The 17,823-nt window shown below is 40.5% G+C and overlaps 1 protein-coding gene and 1 long non-coding RNA gene across 4 annotated transcripts in view; one reads left to right on the plus strand and one right to left on the minus strand.

Moving 5' to 3' along the window:
* Ube2u (ubiquitin conjugating enzyme E2 U) overlaps positions 1-14,962 on the minus strand; it is a 60,621-nt gene extending 45,659 nt beyond the window's left edge. The window contains exons 1-5 of one of the 3 annotated variants that reach the window (XM_052717426.1): positions 14,461-14,962; positions 12,611-12,692; positions 10,734-10,826; positions 7,982-8,079; positions 1,269-1,389 (exon numbers count right to left, since the gene is read on the minus strand). In XM_052717426.1, the coding sequence (XP_052573386.1) occupies positions 1,269-1,389; positions 7,982-8,079; positions 10,734-10,826; positions 12,611-12,692; positions 14,461-14,526 (460 nt within the window). In that variant the 5' untranslated portion in view covers positions 14,527-14,962. The remainder of the gene's footprint in view (positions 1-1,268; positions 1,390-7,981; positions 8,080-10,733; positions 10,827-12,610; positions 12,693-14,460) is intronic. The other 2 variants (XM_052717428.1, XM_052717427.1) reach the window with 2 other exon arrangements.
* A 119-nt stretch (positions 14,963-15,081) lies between these two features.
* LOC128097155 (uncharacterized) overlaps positions 15,082-17,823 on the plus strand; it is a 31,613-nt gene continuing 28,871 nt past the window's right edge. The window contains exons 1-2 of the long non-coding RNA XR_008213788.1: positions 15,082-15,175; positions 15,314-15,458. This is a non-coding gene — a long non-coding RNA (uncharacterized LOC128097155). The remainder of the gene's footprint in view (positions 15,176-15,313; positions 15,459-17,823) is intronic.

Genomic DNA, 17,823 nt, shown 5'->3' on the forward strand with positions numbered 1-17,823 from the left:
AGACTTCTGATTAATACTGCTTCATTTGTATCAGATCCAAAAGCCTGTGGAGGAGGAAAAACAACTTGATCACGATGGTACAAGCTCTTACAAGCCTTATGAATGGACTTCGAAGTGTGGAGTCTTAGAAAGAAAGTGGGGGTGGGGTCCGTAAAAATATGAGAGAAAAGTATGCAAAGTGATCAAAGTCTGCTGGCTGGAGAGGCAATTCCACTAGTATGCAAGGTTTCTGCATGCTCCTAGGAGGGGCGGGTAGGTAAGAAAGAACTATGTTTCATTGCTTGCCTGTGGGAAAGCCCTCTGGGCTCAGCTGACTGGGGAGACAACACAGGAACAATGGAGATGGAAGGAGCCAGCACAGAGTGGAGGATGCTGGCAGAAACCCAAGGATATCAAGAGTGAAGTAGAAGACTGGAGTGCTTCCAATATCATTCCCACAGGACCATTAGGAAGAAGATCTGGGAAAGAAATGCCCAGGAAAAAAAATGCTGAATATTTTCTTCAACAAGAGGAAAAGAGGTGACATCTGAGGTACTCCAAGTAGAGTCTGGGAAACATTCATTACAGATGTGAGAATAAGAGTTAGATGCCCTGATGGGCGGCGGTGGTGCACACCTTTAATCCCAGCACTCAGGAGACAGAGGCAGGCGGATCTCTGTGAGTTTGAGGCCAGCCTGGTCTATAGAGTGAGATCCAGGACAAGCACCAAAACTACACAGAGAAATCCTGTCTCAAAAAAAAAAAAAGAAAGAAAGAAAAAGAAAAAGAGTTAGATACCCATATGATAATTCGTAGATGAACTTTAATTGATAGCATCCATCTCTACCATCTACATGACTGTAGCCTGTAAATACACTGAGCTTAAAATCTTCGATGATATTTTCAAAAGGAGGACACTGTGCTGGCAAGATGGCTCTGCAGGGGGAAATCACTTGATACACAGGCCTGATGACGTGAGTTTAATAATGGGGAACCATGATAGGAGGCGAGAACTACCTCCTTCAAGTGTTCCTCACATCTCCACACATGTGCTGTGTCTATCCACTCATGAAAACCACATAACCTAATAATAAATAAAAAATTTAAAAATTGGAAAAGGATCACACTGATTGGAGAAAAAAATTAATGTCATTTTATTACTGAGAATGGATACAGCAAATATTAAAATATCCTTTCCATGTCAACTATTTGCTCAATCACTTACTTGCTTTTAAATGTTTCATGTATAGATGCTAATTGCCAAAGAAAACCACGCGACTAATTCTTACCTCGTGGTTCTGGCTGGAAAAGTTTGTGAATTATTGTTCTGTACATAGACTCATTGTTAATCAGCAGTTGGGCTGCTTCCATATTCACTGGATTTTCCAGTCTAGGGTGAGAAAGCAGAATCTAAAAGAAAACACGAACAACAAACAAGTTTAAAATCAAAGTTTCTTGAAATAACAAGACAAGCCAGCACATACAAACTCAAGTAAGTGCCTAGTACGTCTATACATACTAGGAAACAGGCATAGAGATGATGAGACACGGAACATCCCTGGGAAACTCATTCTATCTTGGTTGTATTTTGTGTATTCATCAAGCACTGGGATCAAAGCAAAAGCTTTTTCCCCTATAACATTTATTCCTATCATATAAATTTAAATTGGATTTTTATGTAGAGTAAGCTGAGTAGTGGAGAACAATGATAAAGACTTCCATTGCATACTGATAGGAGACCACATTAGATCATGGCTAAACACACAGGTACAGAAGCTGACACACATGTCTATATCCTTCTTGGTCACTACATGATTAATTTAGTATCTGTAGTAGTTTTCTGTGATTGTTGTGACTACTGCAAATTAGCATCTTAAAAGAAACAATCTTATAGCCTCTGTATTTTTAGGTGGAAAACCCAGGATGTCAGACTAGTTTCCAGATTTAACAAGGTCAGAGGCCAAGCGTCAGCAATCTGGGCTCTCATCAGAAGAATCTGGATGAAGCACTTTCCATGTTCTTGTAAGCATGAGGCCAGCTGAATTCAGTTCCTCATAGGATTGAGGATCTCATTATTAATCAGACCGTTAGCTGTGGGCCACCCTCTGCTCCTCCAGGCATCTCTTCAGTCCTTGCCTTTGACATTAGGATCTTGGAGCTAGCCATGGTGTGAGAGAAGCTCCCTGAGCTTGGAATCTGACCTCTCCTTCGGTCACATTTCTTCTTCAACTGCCTTCGCTCGTCTACCTTGTCGTGTTAAGAGAGACCATGAACACTTGGCGTAGTATAGACTAACACTCTTGTCTTGGGGTGAGCTGAATGATAGCCAAAATTCTGTATGTATTCCTTTCACAGTAGAATGTAGGTTAGTGTCTTGGGGGAGAACCTCTTTAAAATTCTGTCCAGCACAGAATCCACGCACTTGGGCCAAACAGATGACCAGTGGTGACCACAATTTGCTCATTGGTCACCTCAAAAATTGCTTTCCCCTAAACCTAAAATATTTGTTTAATCATTCAATATTTTGAATGTTGCCTGTTATAATATGCAGGCTAATAAAATACAGTCGATAGAATTACTGCATGTGTTACTATTTGTGCTGGTTTGTTTTTGTTTGTCAACTTGACGCAAGCTGGAGCCAGCTGAGAAGAGGGCACCTTAACTGAGGAATTGCCTCCATCAGTTTGGCCTGTGGGCAAGCCTGTGGGGCATTTTCTTGATGAATGATTGATGCAGGAGGACCCCGCCCACTGTAGGCAGTACCACCTCCAGGCAGGTGGTTCTGGGTTGTATCAAGCTGAGCAAACCACGAGGAATGAGTCTCTGCGCCAGTTCTTGACTCCAGGTTTCTGCCTTGAGTTCCCGCCATGGCTTCCCTCAGGGATGGACAGTGATCAGAAAGTGTAAGTCAAATGAACCCTTTCATCTCTATGTTAATTTTGGTTAATGTTTTATCACAGCCACAGAGAAACAAACTACGACGCTGCTAGAATATTTAAATATGGTTGTAGGGCAAAGTGGACAACTGGGGCTTAGAAGTTAGAAAAGAAACCATGTAGGCAAGAGAGCTCAGTGGGTAAAGGTATTTGCCACTAAGCCTGACTATCTACATTCAGTCCCTGGAACCCACCTTGTAGAAGGAGAACTGACTCCTCTAAGCTGTCCTCTGACCTCCACATGGCCTGTCGCTGCCCCCCAAATCAAGAGAAAAATGTAAATAAATAATTGACTATCATGAAAAAGTAATGTGTGGTGGCACACGCCTTGGGAGATGGAAGCAGGAGATGGTGAGTTCGAGGCCAGCCAGGGCTTCCTAGTGAGACCCTACCTTAAAACAAAGAAACGGGCAAGCAACCTGACTCACGGGTAAAGGTGCTTGCTGCCAAACTTCACTACCTGAGTTGGAGTTCTAGGACCCACATGGTGAAAAAAGAAACTTCTCCAGCAGGTTGTCCTTTGCTCTCCATGTGCATGCTGTAGCCCATGCACACAGTAAATAATAAATGCATACAGAAAACCACAAACAAAACCAAAACAAAAAATACCGAAGTTATAACAGACTTTCTCAAATGAAAGTCATCATTTTGACATCTGATATTTCAACGGCAACCAAGAATTCTCTGCTATTACTGGAGTTTTCTCTTTGGGAAACACCTTCAGGCTACATTTTCATGATCATAATAATTGCCTAAATAAGGATTCAGTGTGGGTCTCACCATACCTTTCAAAGTGGGTGGGAAGCAGATGAAACTAATCTTCAGGAGCAAGCTTTTGGTCTCTGGCTGGAGAGAATCTTACTCAGCAAGGCACATTTAGTCAATTTTATTGCATAGTCTCTCATTAACTGCTGTGTATATGAGACTTATCCACATAACATACACACAGCTTTTGCATGCATTTAATGATTTTTTTTTAAAATTGGCACATTAGTATATATTATTAGTTATATATATTATGAGTGTGTGTGTGTATATATATATATGTATATATATATATATATATATATATATATATATATATATATGTGTGTGTGTGTGTGTAAGTCGGACACACTGCTAAAGGAGCCAAAGAGAACAAAGGCCCAAATTAGCCACACGGTGATGGAATTTCAGTAACAAAAAGCTCCAGGAATAAACGGAGAATTCTGGATCTTCAGTAAGTGCCTTTAACAGTAGAGATAGGTTTTATAACATCCATTTGATTGCAGCCCATGACTTTGAAATTTGTTTTATGGGTGAGTATTGATATTTGCCTTTTTATTTTATGTGGAATTAGAAATTTTCTAATTATTTAGGATTGCAATATTTTGGGGTGGTGATGACTAGTATTTTTAAAATACTTTAAATATATTTAAAGTACCATCTCTGTGAAAGGCAACGACATAGTAATTAGAAATATGCTTTTTTTTCGTTCAAAAGAAAGTAAGCAATAATTATGGTATGGATTTGTATTGTCCATTACCAGTAAATGTCGGTCACAGGCAGTGATTTAAATGAAATTACTAAAGTGTAAGTGAAAACTCAGCTCCTTGGCACATTTCAACCAGGCTATAGGCTATAGTCCAGTAGAAAACAGTTCAGAAAATAGTATGTGCAGTGAAGTGCTTGGACTGAAATCTAAATCCTGTTGGGTACCTGGGCAAAGCAAGTGCCCTTAAGACCAGAGCCATAAATCCTGCCCTAGGAAAAGGAATCAGAAAAGACAAGACGTGCGAGAGGGAGAGTCGCTTGACCTGTCTGGGGTGTGAAAAGCCTGTTCCTGAACAGTCTGGAAAGCAGGGAGGGAGACCAGTGACCCTCTGATGGAGAGCTGGCCTAGCATTCATTATTCAAGATTCAAGCTTTGCTTGGGTTTATACTGGTAGGAGTTTACAACTCTGTAAATTCTTTTTGATCAGAATTACATCAAGCAATGTGAGTGCAGAAAAGCATGGGGATACAAACAGAAGCCGGATTGCATAGTGTGAGTCTGAGCCCAGCTGCAAAAAGCAGGTCCCCTGCTCTGGGACAGAATTTGGACGTAACCCTGAAAAGAATTCTGGAGCCAATGGATGATTCTAACAGAAATTTCGAAAAAAGATCAGAAGGAAATACACATAACATTGAGTTAGAGTTTTTCTAGATACGTATCTGATCATACGAATATACATGATGTGTATGTCTGTGCACCACATATATGTCTAGGGTCTGCAGAGACTGGAAGAGGGTACTGGATCTCCTGGAACTGGAGCTATAGACAGCTGTGAGCCACCATGTGGGTGCTGGATGTGGGACAAAGTGGTAGATGATTTGATCAGTCCAGGCCGCCGAGACTACCCAGCTTAGGTGAGGGCCAGAGCCAGCTTTTCTATGCCCATGCCATCAGGCCAACTAACCCACGGTGGTAAGGAGTGGAGCCATCTTTCCCGAGTTTGAGCCAGCTCTCCTGTGAGGTGAGGGGCAGGGGTAGTTCTATGGTAGTGTCCAGCGACAAGTAGGTCCAGATCTCCTATGGCCAACACAGGGCAGTGCTGCCTCTTCATGGCCCTCAGATTTCAACATGAATGATTCCTATGGTCCCCGGTGGTATCTTGGGCCTCTGAGATCAGCAGACTCTAGATACAGTAGGACTACCACAGACCCGTATTCAGCCCTAGGCAGCAGCTTTCCCAGACATCGCCATGGCTCTGGGTAGCAAGCAGTGTAGGCTATTCAGATTTGCATGGCCCCAGCCGTAGCATGACCTCAGATACCAACATGGCCTCAGGTGGCAGATTCATAGGTCTTGATTTTTAATCTTTATGATTATTTTGAGTTTTATTAGTCTAGAAGTCTTTTATTATGTCTAGATAAATTATGCTAGGAGTATTTTTTACTCCCATATTGAGATAAATTACTTATTAATTTCTCATCATGTCCTGGGGATAATGAACTTTTATTTTAATTATCTTTGCTGGAAACAAAATTTGTTTCCTGTTGTGATGGTTAAACTTGATGGTCAACACATAGGACTGAGAGGCAGTTAGCAATATTTTTTCAAATGTATTTCTTTCTGTGAGAAGTAAAAGGAGTGCGGGTTAGTGAATCAAGTACAAAAGTCTCATCTGTTCAATGAAGTTGGTTATCAGATTGAGCAAAGTATGGGCGGGGTGAGATGACAGCATGGGCAAGCTTGATGCCTTCTGATGATGGCTTTTTCTGTTGTAATTTTGCACAGACATGGAACTCTATTTTCTTCAGTCTTTAAATGTGGATTCATTCCAGCCACTCATCAAAATCCCTTAGCCTAGATGTATATTATTAAATACTGCAAAATAGCCCTTTCAAACGAGATTATATTAAATAGCTGCAATGTAGATAGAGTGTCCTGTATTATCAATTGGGGCTACACCATTTGTCCCTTTCTTCTGAGACTCCCACCTTCTTGGAATGAACACTTGCTGGTTCCCCTTGCAGGTTCCCCACCTTGCAGACTGCTATTTTGAACATTTTCAGCCACTGAATACATGGTCCTACCTAAAAATTCTCTCTTACAAATGTATGTATGTTCTATTAGTATATTTGAACTTAAAAGAAGTTCTTTCCATGTAACAAAATTTAGCGTAAATTGTCAAAACAACTTTATGAAATGTCTAGTTGTTTGCTTATATTATGCCTTCAACCCCCCAAAGGCCAGTAATAGAGAGAATTAAGAAGAGTGGGCAATTAGAATAGAGAAAAGACAATTTCTCTCAATTTTGTTGATAAAATTCAATCTCATACATTCAGATTCCTATGGCTTCTCCAGTAGAATTCTCATTTCATATTAGAGCTATTTATGGAAAGAGAGATAAACCAACAATAAAGCTCAGATTTGTCTTCAGAATTCTTGATTATCAAACACCCTTGAACTGAATGTCAGTCACATCTGGAGCTCTCTTTATGCCTCATTTGATTACTTTTGTACATGAAAATCTCAATAAATATTGTGGAGAGATAAAAAAAAGTTACATTTTACTGTCTGTTAAGATGATTCACCACAATATTAACTATTTTATTTTCAGGAATATGAAATAGAAATTATATTACAATTCTGATGAAGAAAAATTGGATTATGTTAAGATTTATCCTCCAGGTATTCCAGATGGTCAAAATTTAATAATTTATCACCGGTATTCTTGATGACAAGTAGATTCCCAGGGAGGATATTGCTAAGTTTCACTAAATAGTCAAAGCAATGCTGCTGGAATAATTAATTTTAGTATTAGATGAGAAAGGAGGGCAGAAGATGGGGTACATGAGTCTAAGGAAGATGGGGTACATGAGTCTAAGGAAGATGGGGTACATGAGTCTAAGGAAGATGGGGTACATGAGTCTAAGGAAGATGGGGTACATGAGTTTAAGGATGTGAGCCCAGCAGTCAATGTGGCATTTGGGAACCAGATATTGACCTGAGGAGAGAGTATCTTTGGTTTCATTATTCACCAGGTTTGATATGAACACTTTGAGAGAGAGCAACTGGCATTGTCTAGAACACAGAAGGAAGCTGAATGTTCTAAGGTGTGGCCAGTGACTCACCTCTCTGAGACAGGTGAGGCCCAGGAACTAGGAAGAACTCCAGAGGCATGCTCAGTGTTAGAAGCTGAAATAAAGCCTACTGCATTTCTATAATTTAAAACACAGCAATGGTTCTTTTTTACTTTCAGAAAAATGTGTATTCTTTGACTGTGAAGGGCTTTAACTATCCATTTCAAAATAAGCCTAAAGATCTACTCTTCAGTTCCTGATGAAGAAATTTTGATTGACACCAGCTTGCTCAGATCTTTTAAGCATTTAAATATGCTGTGTACACGTTAACATATGTGTGATAAACAAGTGGGAAGATTAAATGTGTTCAAGTGTTAATTAGACATGGCGGTGCATGCCTGTAATTCCAGCCCCCAGGAGGTGGAGGCAGGAGAATCGAGTCTGGAGCTACATAGTGAGGCCCTGTCTTAAAGAGAACCTCACACATAGATAGAGCATAACAGTAACTGTATTCTTACCTGTACAGCAAGTAAGATGTTTCGTAGTGTGTAATTTGTGTTCCAGTCATCCTGGCTGTCCAAAATGTCTATACTGGGCTGACCGGTATATGGGTTTACTGTATTAAAACAGTACATTCATTTTAGTATTCAAAACTTACAAAGCATCATAATGACACATCAAGAGAATTATTTCATCTACTTCTCTTTCTTTTTTTCCTATCTCATATGATGATAATCACTGCGTGGGTCTCCAGTGTCCACCAGCTTTAGCTGATTATAGGCTCTTGTTGCAGTAATTTGATACTATAAATTTCAAATATAGGATTTTTTGAGGCTTGTGTGTGTGTGTGTATGTGTGTGGTTCACATGTACATGTGTGTATGGGTGTACATGCCTGTGAATGCCCAGAAGCCAGAGGAGGAGGCGGTGTCCTGCTCCTTAAGTCTCCATCTCACTTCTTTGAGGAAGGGTCTCTCATTGAACCTGGTGGTAGGCTGGTGGTCAGGAAGTCCCAGCAATCCTCTTGCTCAGAGCCCACCTCCCCCACAGTGCTGGCATTATAGGTATGGGTGGCTGTGACTGAATTTTTATATAAGTGATCAGGATTCGAAGTCGGGCCCTTATGCTTCCACAAGCCATCTGCCTAGCTTCAAAACTAGATTTTAATTACAAAAATAATAGTGGACTTGGGAGAAAAAAAGTATACAAGAAAATATGGAGTAAAAGATGAATGTTCCCTGCCTAACAATTCCACTCCTAAGTCACAATGATCTTCCATCTGTATACCTGTAAGTGCTCACGTGTTTATCACATGAAAAGATACTTTTAGATTTTGTTTTCAAGATTTTTTTCATTTAAAATAAATTTGCAACGTTATTTCTAGTTGTATTTATTTATTAAAATTTACTTCCATTCATTTATTTGTTCCTGTGTACATGTGCACATACTCATGTACTCCAATATATGTCTAGAGGTCAGAGGACGACTTGGGTGTTGGTTCTCTCCTTCCACAGTGTAGATTCTGGGGTTTTCGGGCTGCTTAGCAAGTGCCCTTCCCTGCTGGATCACTTTGCTGGCCCTTTTTAAAAAGATAAGGAAGCACCTACTATGTGCCAAGCAATGATGGCTCTAGGGACACTGAAGGGACCAAGAAAATCCAGCTTTTGTAGGTCTTCCTTTTTCTATATAGGGGAAAGATGTAGTTTTAAAGTTCTACTTTAAAACTTCCTATGTAAAAAAAAATGCCAACAGATATTGTCATTACAGTAGGTTCTTTGTATGCATAGGTTTGGAATCCATGGATTCAACTGAAGACCAGAAATATTCAGGAAAAAAATAGCATTCATACTGAACTTGTACAGATATTTTTCTTGTCATCATTTTTGAAACAGTATCGCAGATCAACCATGCACATAGTGTTTGCACTGTTAGGTAATTCAGAGATGATTTGAAGTATATGGGAGCGGCTGCAGCATGGCCATGGGTTAAGTGTACTGGGAACGAGCATCCTTCAATATAGCATATGCTTGTGCTACTATGTCTACAGAATAATCTATAAACCTGGAATTTTAACCTGTAGGGATATATGTAGTTTATATTTGATTAGAAATTGTCAAATCACTTCCCTAAAAGATCACTATTATGTCAAGGAATAATGTCTGCCCAAGCCCAATGGAATTGAATTCTAATGTCTTTTAACTTTTTTAAACAGAAGTGATGAATTACAATATTTTGTGTTTTAATTTGCATCTCTTTTCTTCATAATGAGATTGTTGTGTTGTGTTCTGTCAATCCAGTGTTTGTTCGTGGCTTTCACATTGTTTTCTGCTATGGGTTCTTTATGTATAGATATTCTGTCCTGTACCATGAATGGTCCCCGAGTCTGCAGAATGCAGTTTTGTTATTTTTTAGTTTGTTTATAATGTGCATAACTATAGAGGTTTTTAAAAGTTCATCTAGTTTAGATGTCATGGTTTTCAGTAGTTTTGGGAAAAGGCTCCTATACAAGCCCACAAACAGTTACATTACGTTGTCTATATTTTAGAATTCAATTAAAGAAAATGCAATGCTTCAGGCAATCACTTTATATAGAACCCAGCAGAGCAATCTTTTTTCCCCAAAGATTAAGTCGTCTGGTATATTATTTTTATAAAATGAAAAATTAGATTCACCTAAAATAATACATGGTGCATGGATATATGTATTATTCAGCCATTTAAAATGATCTTTTACAGAATATATAAAAATGCGGGAGAGGGGCTGAGGAGATGGTTCCTCAGTCAAGAGCATTGCTGAGTTTGGTGGCCAGCACTCACACTGGGTGGCTCATAATTACCTGTAACGCCAGCTTTAGGGGATCCAGAACCCTCATCTGGCCTCCACTGGCACCACACTCATGTGCACAACCCCCACCCCTTCACAGACACACATAATTAAAAATAAGAAGTTTTAAAATGCAGGCAAAGAGACACATCATTTAAAGTAAAGCTAGATTCAAAATTATATGTCACATTTCAACTATAGAAAAATGTGCACACAGGAAAATGAGGATGGGCATGGTAAAAATATTGAAAATGGTTTCACTAACTATTGGGATTCAAAGAGATGCCAATTTTTCTGCCTTTTAAAGTTTCTCCAATGAGTGTTCTTACTTTAATTATAAGCTGCTAAAGGGGAACATGGTTATTAAACACCCCCTCAAACACCGACTGCATAGGCAAAGCCACACTTGCACAAGTCCTTACCTTACTAAGTCTCACTTAGTCCTTACCATTTGGATGAAAAGGAATTGTTACAAATTTCACAACTGGAGGAACAAGGTTGTATTCGGGTGTAAAATCTATTGTCAGCTGGAAAACAAGTCCTGTAATAGAGAAATAAACGATGCCATTCAAGTGTTATAGTTAGCTCTAGCCCGATTGAACACTGGAGGTCTTCCTATGATTAAACCTATCCATAGTTTTCTTTTTTTTTTTTCCAATATCATTTGTGGTGATATTTTATTTGTGCTCTAACAGATAAAGCTTGCCTAAAAATCAGAAGGAGGAGCTAGCTGCTCATTAACCATACAGGTCTGTATAGACAGACAGGAAGTGATAACCATACAGGTCTGTATAGACAGGAAGTGATAACCATACAGGTCTGTACAGACAGACAGGAAGTGATAGAGCTGGGAGGAGAGAGGAAGTGATAAGGCGAGGTAGAGAGAGGCGCTCTCTCTTTCTGCGGAGGATTTTGTAGGGGTCAGAACTAGCGGCTGGCTGCTCTGCCTCTCTGATCTTTCAGCTTTTACCCCAATATCTGGCTCTGGGTTTTTTTTTTTTTTTTTTTATTAATAAGACCGTTTAGCAATTCGTATTACAATCATTTTTCTTCTTTAAATTTATTTTTTACATTTGTTGTGTGTGTGTGTGTGTGTGTGTGTGTGTGTGTGTGTGTGTGTGTGTGTGCGTGCGCGCGTATGTGTGCCTTCTACCACATGGAGGTCAGGGATTGAACTCATATCTTTAGGCTTGCCAGCAAGTGCTCTTACACACTGAGCCATCTCACCAGCTGCTTCCCCATGATTTTTTTTTTCTTTGTGTAGCCCTGGCTGTCCTGGAACTCACTCTGTAGACCAGGCTGGCTTCAAACTTGCAGAGATCTGCCTGCCTCTGCCTCCCGAGTGCTGAGATTAAAGGCATGCACCACCACCACCCAGCTCCCCATGATTTTCTTAAATCCCTTCACAGTGCACAAGGCCATTCTGTGCTATGAACCAGACCCTTTACCACCAAACTGCACTGGGTTTTAGTTTCTGTCTCCCACAGTTCTGTCCACTCACGACCTCTGTCCCCTGCACACTGCCTCCTCTCATGTTGGCTGGACTCCCCCTTCCCAGAAACCCCAGCAACCTTTCTTGCCTGTAACATGAATGTCCTTCTTTAGAACTTGGCTAATGTTCACATGTCAACTCAAATATTGGTTCCTTAGAAAGTCTTCCTGACTCCTGCAGATGTGATTGCTAATCCCTCTCTCTTCGTTGACATTCTCTCCAAAATCCATAGCAGCATCTATTATATTTTACTATCATTGTTGTTTTATATATTGGTCTCACCCATTTCACTCAAAAGGATCTCTTTTAAATAAGTAACTGAAATAACTCATAGTTATTAAAGTTTATAGTGGGCCAATTTCCTTGAGGATTTGATTTCTGGACATTTAGGGGGAAATCATAAAGGGAAAACCAAGAAATAGCTGTGGAAGGCTGACATCATCAGGGATTTTGATAGGTATTCCTGACCTCATGAAGACTGTTGGCAGATATTCTTGATAAATATACTGTATTGTGTTTGTTTCTTAAAAATATAGTAACATGGGGCTGGAGAGATGGCTCTGTTAAGAGCACTGTTCCAGAGGACAGAGGTTCAACTCCCAGCACCCCCCATGGCAGCTCATAAACCCCTGTAATTCCAGTTTCAGGGGATCTGACACCTTCACACAGACATACATTCAGGTAAAACATGAATGCACATGAAATAAAAATAATAAATAAATAAAATTTAAAAAGAAAAAATACAGTAACATTAAGGGCTGAGAGTGAGGCATTGGAGTTGATCCCTAGACCTCCACCCCCTCTCAGGATAGATTGATTTTGGAAACACGAACCATCACAAATTGAATTCTGAAGTCCTTGGATCTCAGCTTCCCATTTCAGCAGATCTTCGCTTACAGGAAAAGCGGTAACACCCTGTCATTAAAAAGCAAATAAATAAAATAAAAGCAGGCTAAAATATTCTTTGCAGTTTTGAAAATCAGATTCTGGGTTACATTGAATTTCACAATCTTGACTTTTTTCTTGATAGTTTATTTTTTGGTATGGGGAAGTATTGCTTGTCTAAGGTAGATGCCAGGAAACACATAAAATAATAGTAAATTAAAAATAAAGTGCTAAGAATAGAACTTACTAGTGGTACTAGAAGCTTAAGACTGGGCTGTGTGTTTATAGAGTGTATGTGGAGGGTGTGGCCATTTAGTATCCCAATGGGAAAAGAGGAAAGTAGTTGGGAATTGGAAAGTGTGCATTTCTGGAAAGTTCTGAAGATGGTGACTGTTATGTGGAAGGCGTGATGTAGGGACATTTTCATTGAAAAATTCTGAGCTCAAGTCCATTGTATTTATGAGTTAGAGTTTTTCTTGTGTTATGAAAAAGAATATAAAGCTAATTGTTTTTCTAGTTCTAATTCTGCTGTGGATTTTTGGTTTGTTTTTGGTAATGGATAAATGCACAAAAACATGTTCAATGTGAAAGTATAAAATCCACTGTGCTTCTTTTCCAAATGGCCATTCTCACTGTGTGGAAGTTCACTAGTATAGACTTTAGATCTGGTTAATTTTGATGTGTGATTTTTTTTTAATTTTCATTTTTATATTAAACTTTATAAAACCTATTTAAGAAAAGAAAATAAAAATTCCCAGGTTACTCTTGTATACAAAACCAAACTTTTCCTACATTCAAGTATTGTTTCTATGAAGAGATAAGAATGTGCTTCACAGAAAACCGTAACAGCTATGCTGAATGTACTTGAATAAGTTCAGCAAATTATTTCTGAGCCAGCATAGTGAATAAGTGTGTGAGGTGCCTATCAAGGGAAGCACTGTATTTGTCTTTCTATATTATCTGCACTGATATAACCCATCACTAAATTCTATTATGCCAGAGAACAACAACATTTAGACGGAACAGAAATGTTGTTTGACACGCGGTCCACACATCTGTAACATTTATATAGTTAAACCTAAGCATCTCCAGAAGGGTTTTTTTTTCTCTTTCTTTTTTAATGCGTTTGTAGTAGGGGTGAAATGGATCATGTATTCTGAACTAACACTGGCAGAGCTGTTGTTGGTACCATACTCTTCTATGGATGGCTGTGTTTTTCTGTGTTTTTAAAAAGCACCTTTCCTTTCTCTCTCTAGTTCATTTTCCATCAATTAGTCCACGGCACAAATGAACGCCAATAACTTCACTGGGAGCATTGGGGCTAAGAGTAATTTTTTTCTTCTGCATTAAAACTATGAGGCAAAGACACTTATGCCTTGTGTTGGTAAAAGCAAAAAGCACTAGAGAGTGTGCAGTAGATTGCAAAAATGAAAAAACAAAGGATCAGAAAATGACGGAGTGGATCCTGGGGACAAATCTATACCGACTCTTTCTGAATGCTAGTTTGCTAGTAGGAAAAGGAAACACTACTTAGTTTATGATATTAATGAGCATGAACTGAATCTGCCCGTCACTCCTTGACATCCTCTGATGCCCAGGGCTTCGGCTTAGAGAAATTGTCCCTCACAATGTACTTAAAATTGTTACCCATCATTGCTTTGAAACACTAGTCATTATTCTGGAGTACTGTAGTGGGAAAGTCGGTGTAGTTAAATCGTGGTTTATGGAGTAAACACGGACCAACCTGCTTCTTAAACAGTGTCACTGGATGAAACAACCCTCCACGCCCCGAACTTACCTCATTTCTTTTCTGTTGGAGCTCCTCGAATTCTTTTTGTAGTAAGATGTAAGCCCTGGAGTGCATGGTGAGGTCCACGGAGGGACGGACGGTCACCTGTCCCTTGAACGACTTAGGTTTACTCTTGGCAGAGGTCTCGGGTCACCCTCGGACCCCTGGTCAAACGGCTCCCCAGTGAAATGACTGCTAAGTAAGTTTACGATTTAACAGTGACTTTCCCACATCTGATCCCTCCAAGCTGAGACTTCCAGAAGGAAAACGGGGGGTCCTTCTTATCTGAGATGTCTCACTGCCAGCCACCTCCCCCAAGACAAACTTGAGAGAAGCCTGTGTTGTTGGCACGTGAAGAGGGAATGGAAAGAACAATCCCAAAGCAGCGCCTACAAGTTCTCTTTTTACCTTACAGGTGAAAGCTGTGTGTCTGCTCAGCCAGACAAAGCAAACCAGTTGCTAAGCAACAGGCCTCTGGAGGAGGCGCCACACTGAGGTTGCATCTGCTTCAGCGTTGGAACTGTAGGTCCTCTTAGCCAATCGATGAACGGTCTCAGTGGGGAAGGCCAATGAAGTTAGCATTCAAGACGACAATCCCCGCCCCTCAGTTCCCCTAGGTACCGCTAGTATTGAGGACCTTCCCTTGTCCCAGGACTTGAACTGTAAATTGCAGAAGCTTCTCAAGAGTGCCTGTCCACCATGAGCCTTTCTCTTTGACTGTCAGGTAATAATACATGGCTGGTACCCAAAGCTCAGCACCCAACTGCCCTTTATAAAACTCTTCCAAACTCCAATTTCTAAAACCAAAACCATTTCTGCTTCCAGCTATGCTTCTGCTCTAATTTATTCACATCTTTTCCAGCCTGGAGAGCTGAAAGCAACGCCAACGCTCTTCACGTCTTGGACTGATTCACCGATCTTCACTCAAGTTAACAGTCTTGTCACTCACTCGCCTTGACACAGAGCATCCTCTCATAGGACCGCCGACCGTAGATTTAAACTAATATGTGAGCATGTGATTCCTGCTTAAAGTACTTTAATAGGACCTTGCTTTCTCCCCAGATCGTTTGGCCTCCATCTTCAGCCTTTTAAACGTCGACTGACTTCTCCTATTCTGTTTCCTCTCACCCTGATTCACACTTGAGGTGCCCTGGGTCCTGAACTGCATGTGCTTTTCCCGTGTGTACCAACCATCCTCTCTACCTGGATTTCATTCCTATTCTCTGATAATCAGTGCTTACATATTGGAAGCATCCATATTCCTCTTTAAAGCCTTTTTGAGCCACCAGGATGAATTGTGTCTAATTTAACCTGGATTCATCTTTGCATGTCATTACCATGTTGCCATCACTGGTTTTCTTCAGCACTAGAATATAAATGGTGACATGTTTATTCCTCATTGCATTCTCAGCTCTGAAGCAAGTGACTGAGAAAAGGCACCAAGAGATGGCTGAAGGAATTGAACGGAGCAGGATGAGAGATTGGGGGTACAGAGAGAGAACAGTGAAGTCCTAGACACAAGCAAAGCAAGGGCTTGGAAAAGATGTGCAGATGATAGCTGGAGAGCTTAATCTACCCTCAGCATATAGGGGGTTAATGTCTAGAAGAGGATGACAAGGAGGGTAGCCATGGAGCAGGAAGATCCTCTGTTGAGAATCAGAGCTGACAGAGCAGAGGAGGAGATCAGGTTATGAGCAGAAGCCTCAGGGCAACCAGAACAAAAGAAAAGGAAATGAGAATGTGCCCACCCTGGTGGAGCTGCAGGGACAAACAGGTTGGAAGATCTAGAACCATTTTGAGAATGGGGAAGACAGATCTTTCTGCCTGTGTGGTTTCAGCACTTGTGTAGTTGGTGGTGCTACTAAATCTGATCAATGGTCTACGAACTGGCCACCAGAACCTTGAAGCTTTATCATTAACTCAGTTGCCAGTTTCTGGGAGCTTCTGATCTGAGAGGGCACTGGGGCTTTGGTGAGGAGAGCAAGCGATAGAAACTGTTTGTATGTGCATATGTGTATGTGTGCATGCCTGCACGTTCAGTATCTGATATAGATGCAGCCTGTTGCAGAATATTATGTTAAGGTGTGTTTGTTGCTAGAGTTTTCCTGCCTGGCCCACAGTCAGGATAAATCTCTGCCACCCGCCAGTCCCACAACCGCTCAGACCCGACCAAGTAAACACAGAGACTTATATTGGTTTCAAACTGTATGGCCGTGGCAGGCTTCTTGCTAACTGTTCTTACAGCTTAAATTAATCCATTTCTATTAATCTATACCTTGCCACGTGGCTTGTGGCTTACCGGTACTTTACATCTTCCTTGTCCTGATGGCGGCTGGCAGTGTCTCTCTCACCCAGCTTCCTGTTCTCTCCATTCTCCTCTCTGTTAGTCCCGCCTATACTTCCTGCCTGGCCACTGACCAATCAGTGATTTATTCATTGACCAATCAGCAACACATATGACATACAGACCATTCCACAGCACTTCCCCTTTTCTTTTCTTAAAAAAGAAGGTTTTAACCTTTATACATCTCTAAAGTCAGCTTGGTATATTTGGGAATTTGGGCGTAGCTTCTCTTACTGCTTCCTGCTGGAGGGGGGTGCTGTATCTTATGGGGACACAAAGAATATTTTAGGGTTATGGAGTAGTCCATGAGGGTGTATTGTCTGAGCCAGTTGCCTTGAAACAGTTCTGGATGTTGGATCATCTGGGCCATGGTGTCATCAGAGACCTTTCAGGTGGTCTTGGCTGGTCAAACCTGATGTGTCTTAATCTGGAACAAATCCATAGCCTCTGGCTTTCTGTGGAAACAAAAGCAGAGCCTCCTTTCCAAAGCAACATATCCTTATATCCAAATTTTGAAGTCAAGGTACCTTTAAAATACACATTTTGGCATAACTCAACAGCTTTTACAATCAAATGTTTTTCTGCAGTTAAAAATCCCAAAGACAACACAATCCAGATTCTCTGTGTAATATTCATCTTCATGTGCCTTATTTTTTATATTAATTTTACTGTCTCTTTAAAGACTTTATTTTTTAAAACTATGTATTTGTTTCTATACTGTATATATCACCTTTTTTTGTCTCTTTCAAGCCTACGTATATTTTACACACATTTTAAACTATTACATCTGAATCTGTCTTATTGTGAATCTATTGCTTTAAGCTGCAGCAGCTGTGGCTGCTGGCTCCGCCCACCTCAGCTTCCCAACATGGCGTGGTACTTTACCACTAGCTCTGGGAGCTATCGTGGGTCTATGCTTTTATCCAAGCAGCGTGTAGCCCAGAAACCTCTTTTTTTGTTTTGTACTAGCAAAGGCTAAATCCACAATGCAGCTTAATGTGCCACTTGCAGAGGCCTCATTCCTGCCA

This window comes from Peromyscus californicus, unplaced genomic scaffold (genome assembly GCF_007827085.1).
Source record: "Peromyscus californicus insignis strain IS unplaced genomic scaffold, ASM782708v3 Scaffold_5__1_contigs__length_169319896, whole genome shotgun sequence".
NCBI lineage: Eukaryota > Metazoa > Chordata > Mammalia > Rodentia > Cricetidae > Peromyscus > Peromyscus californicus.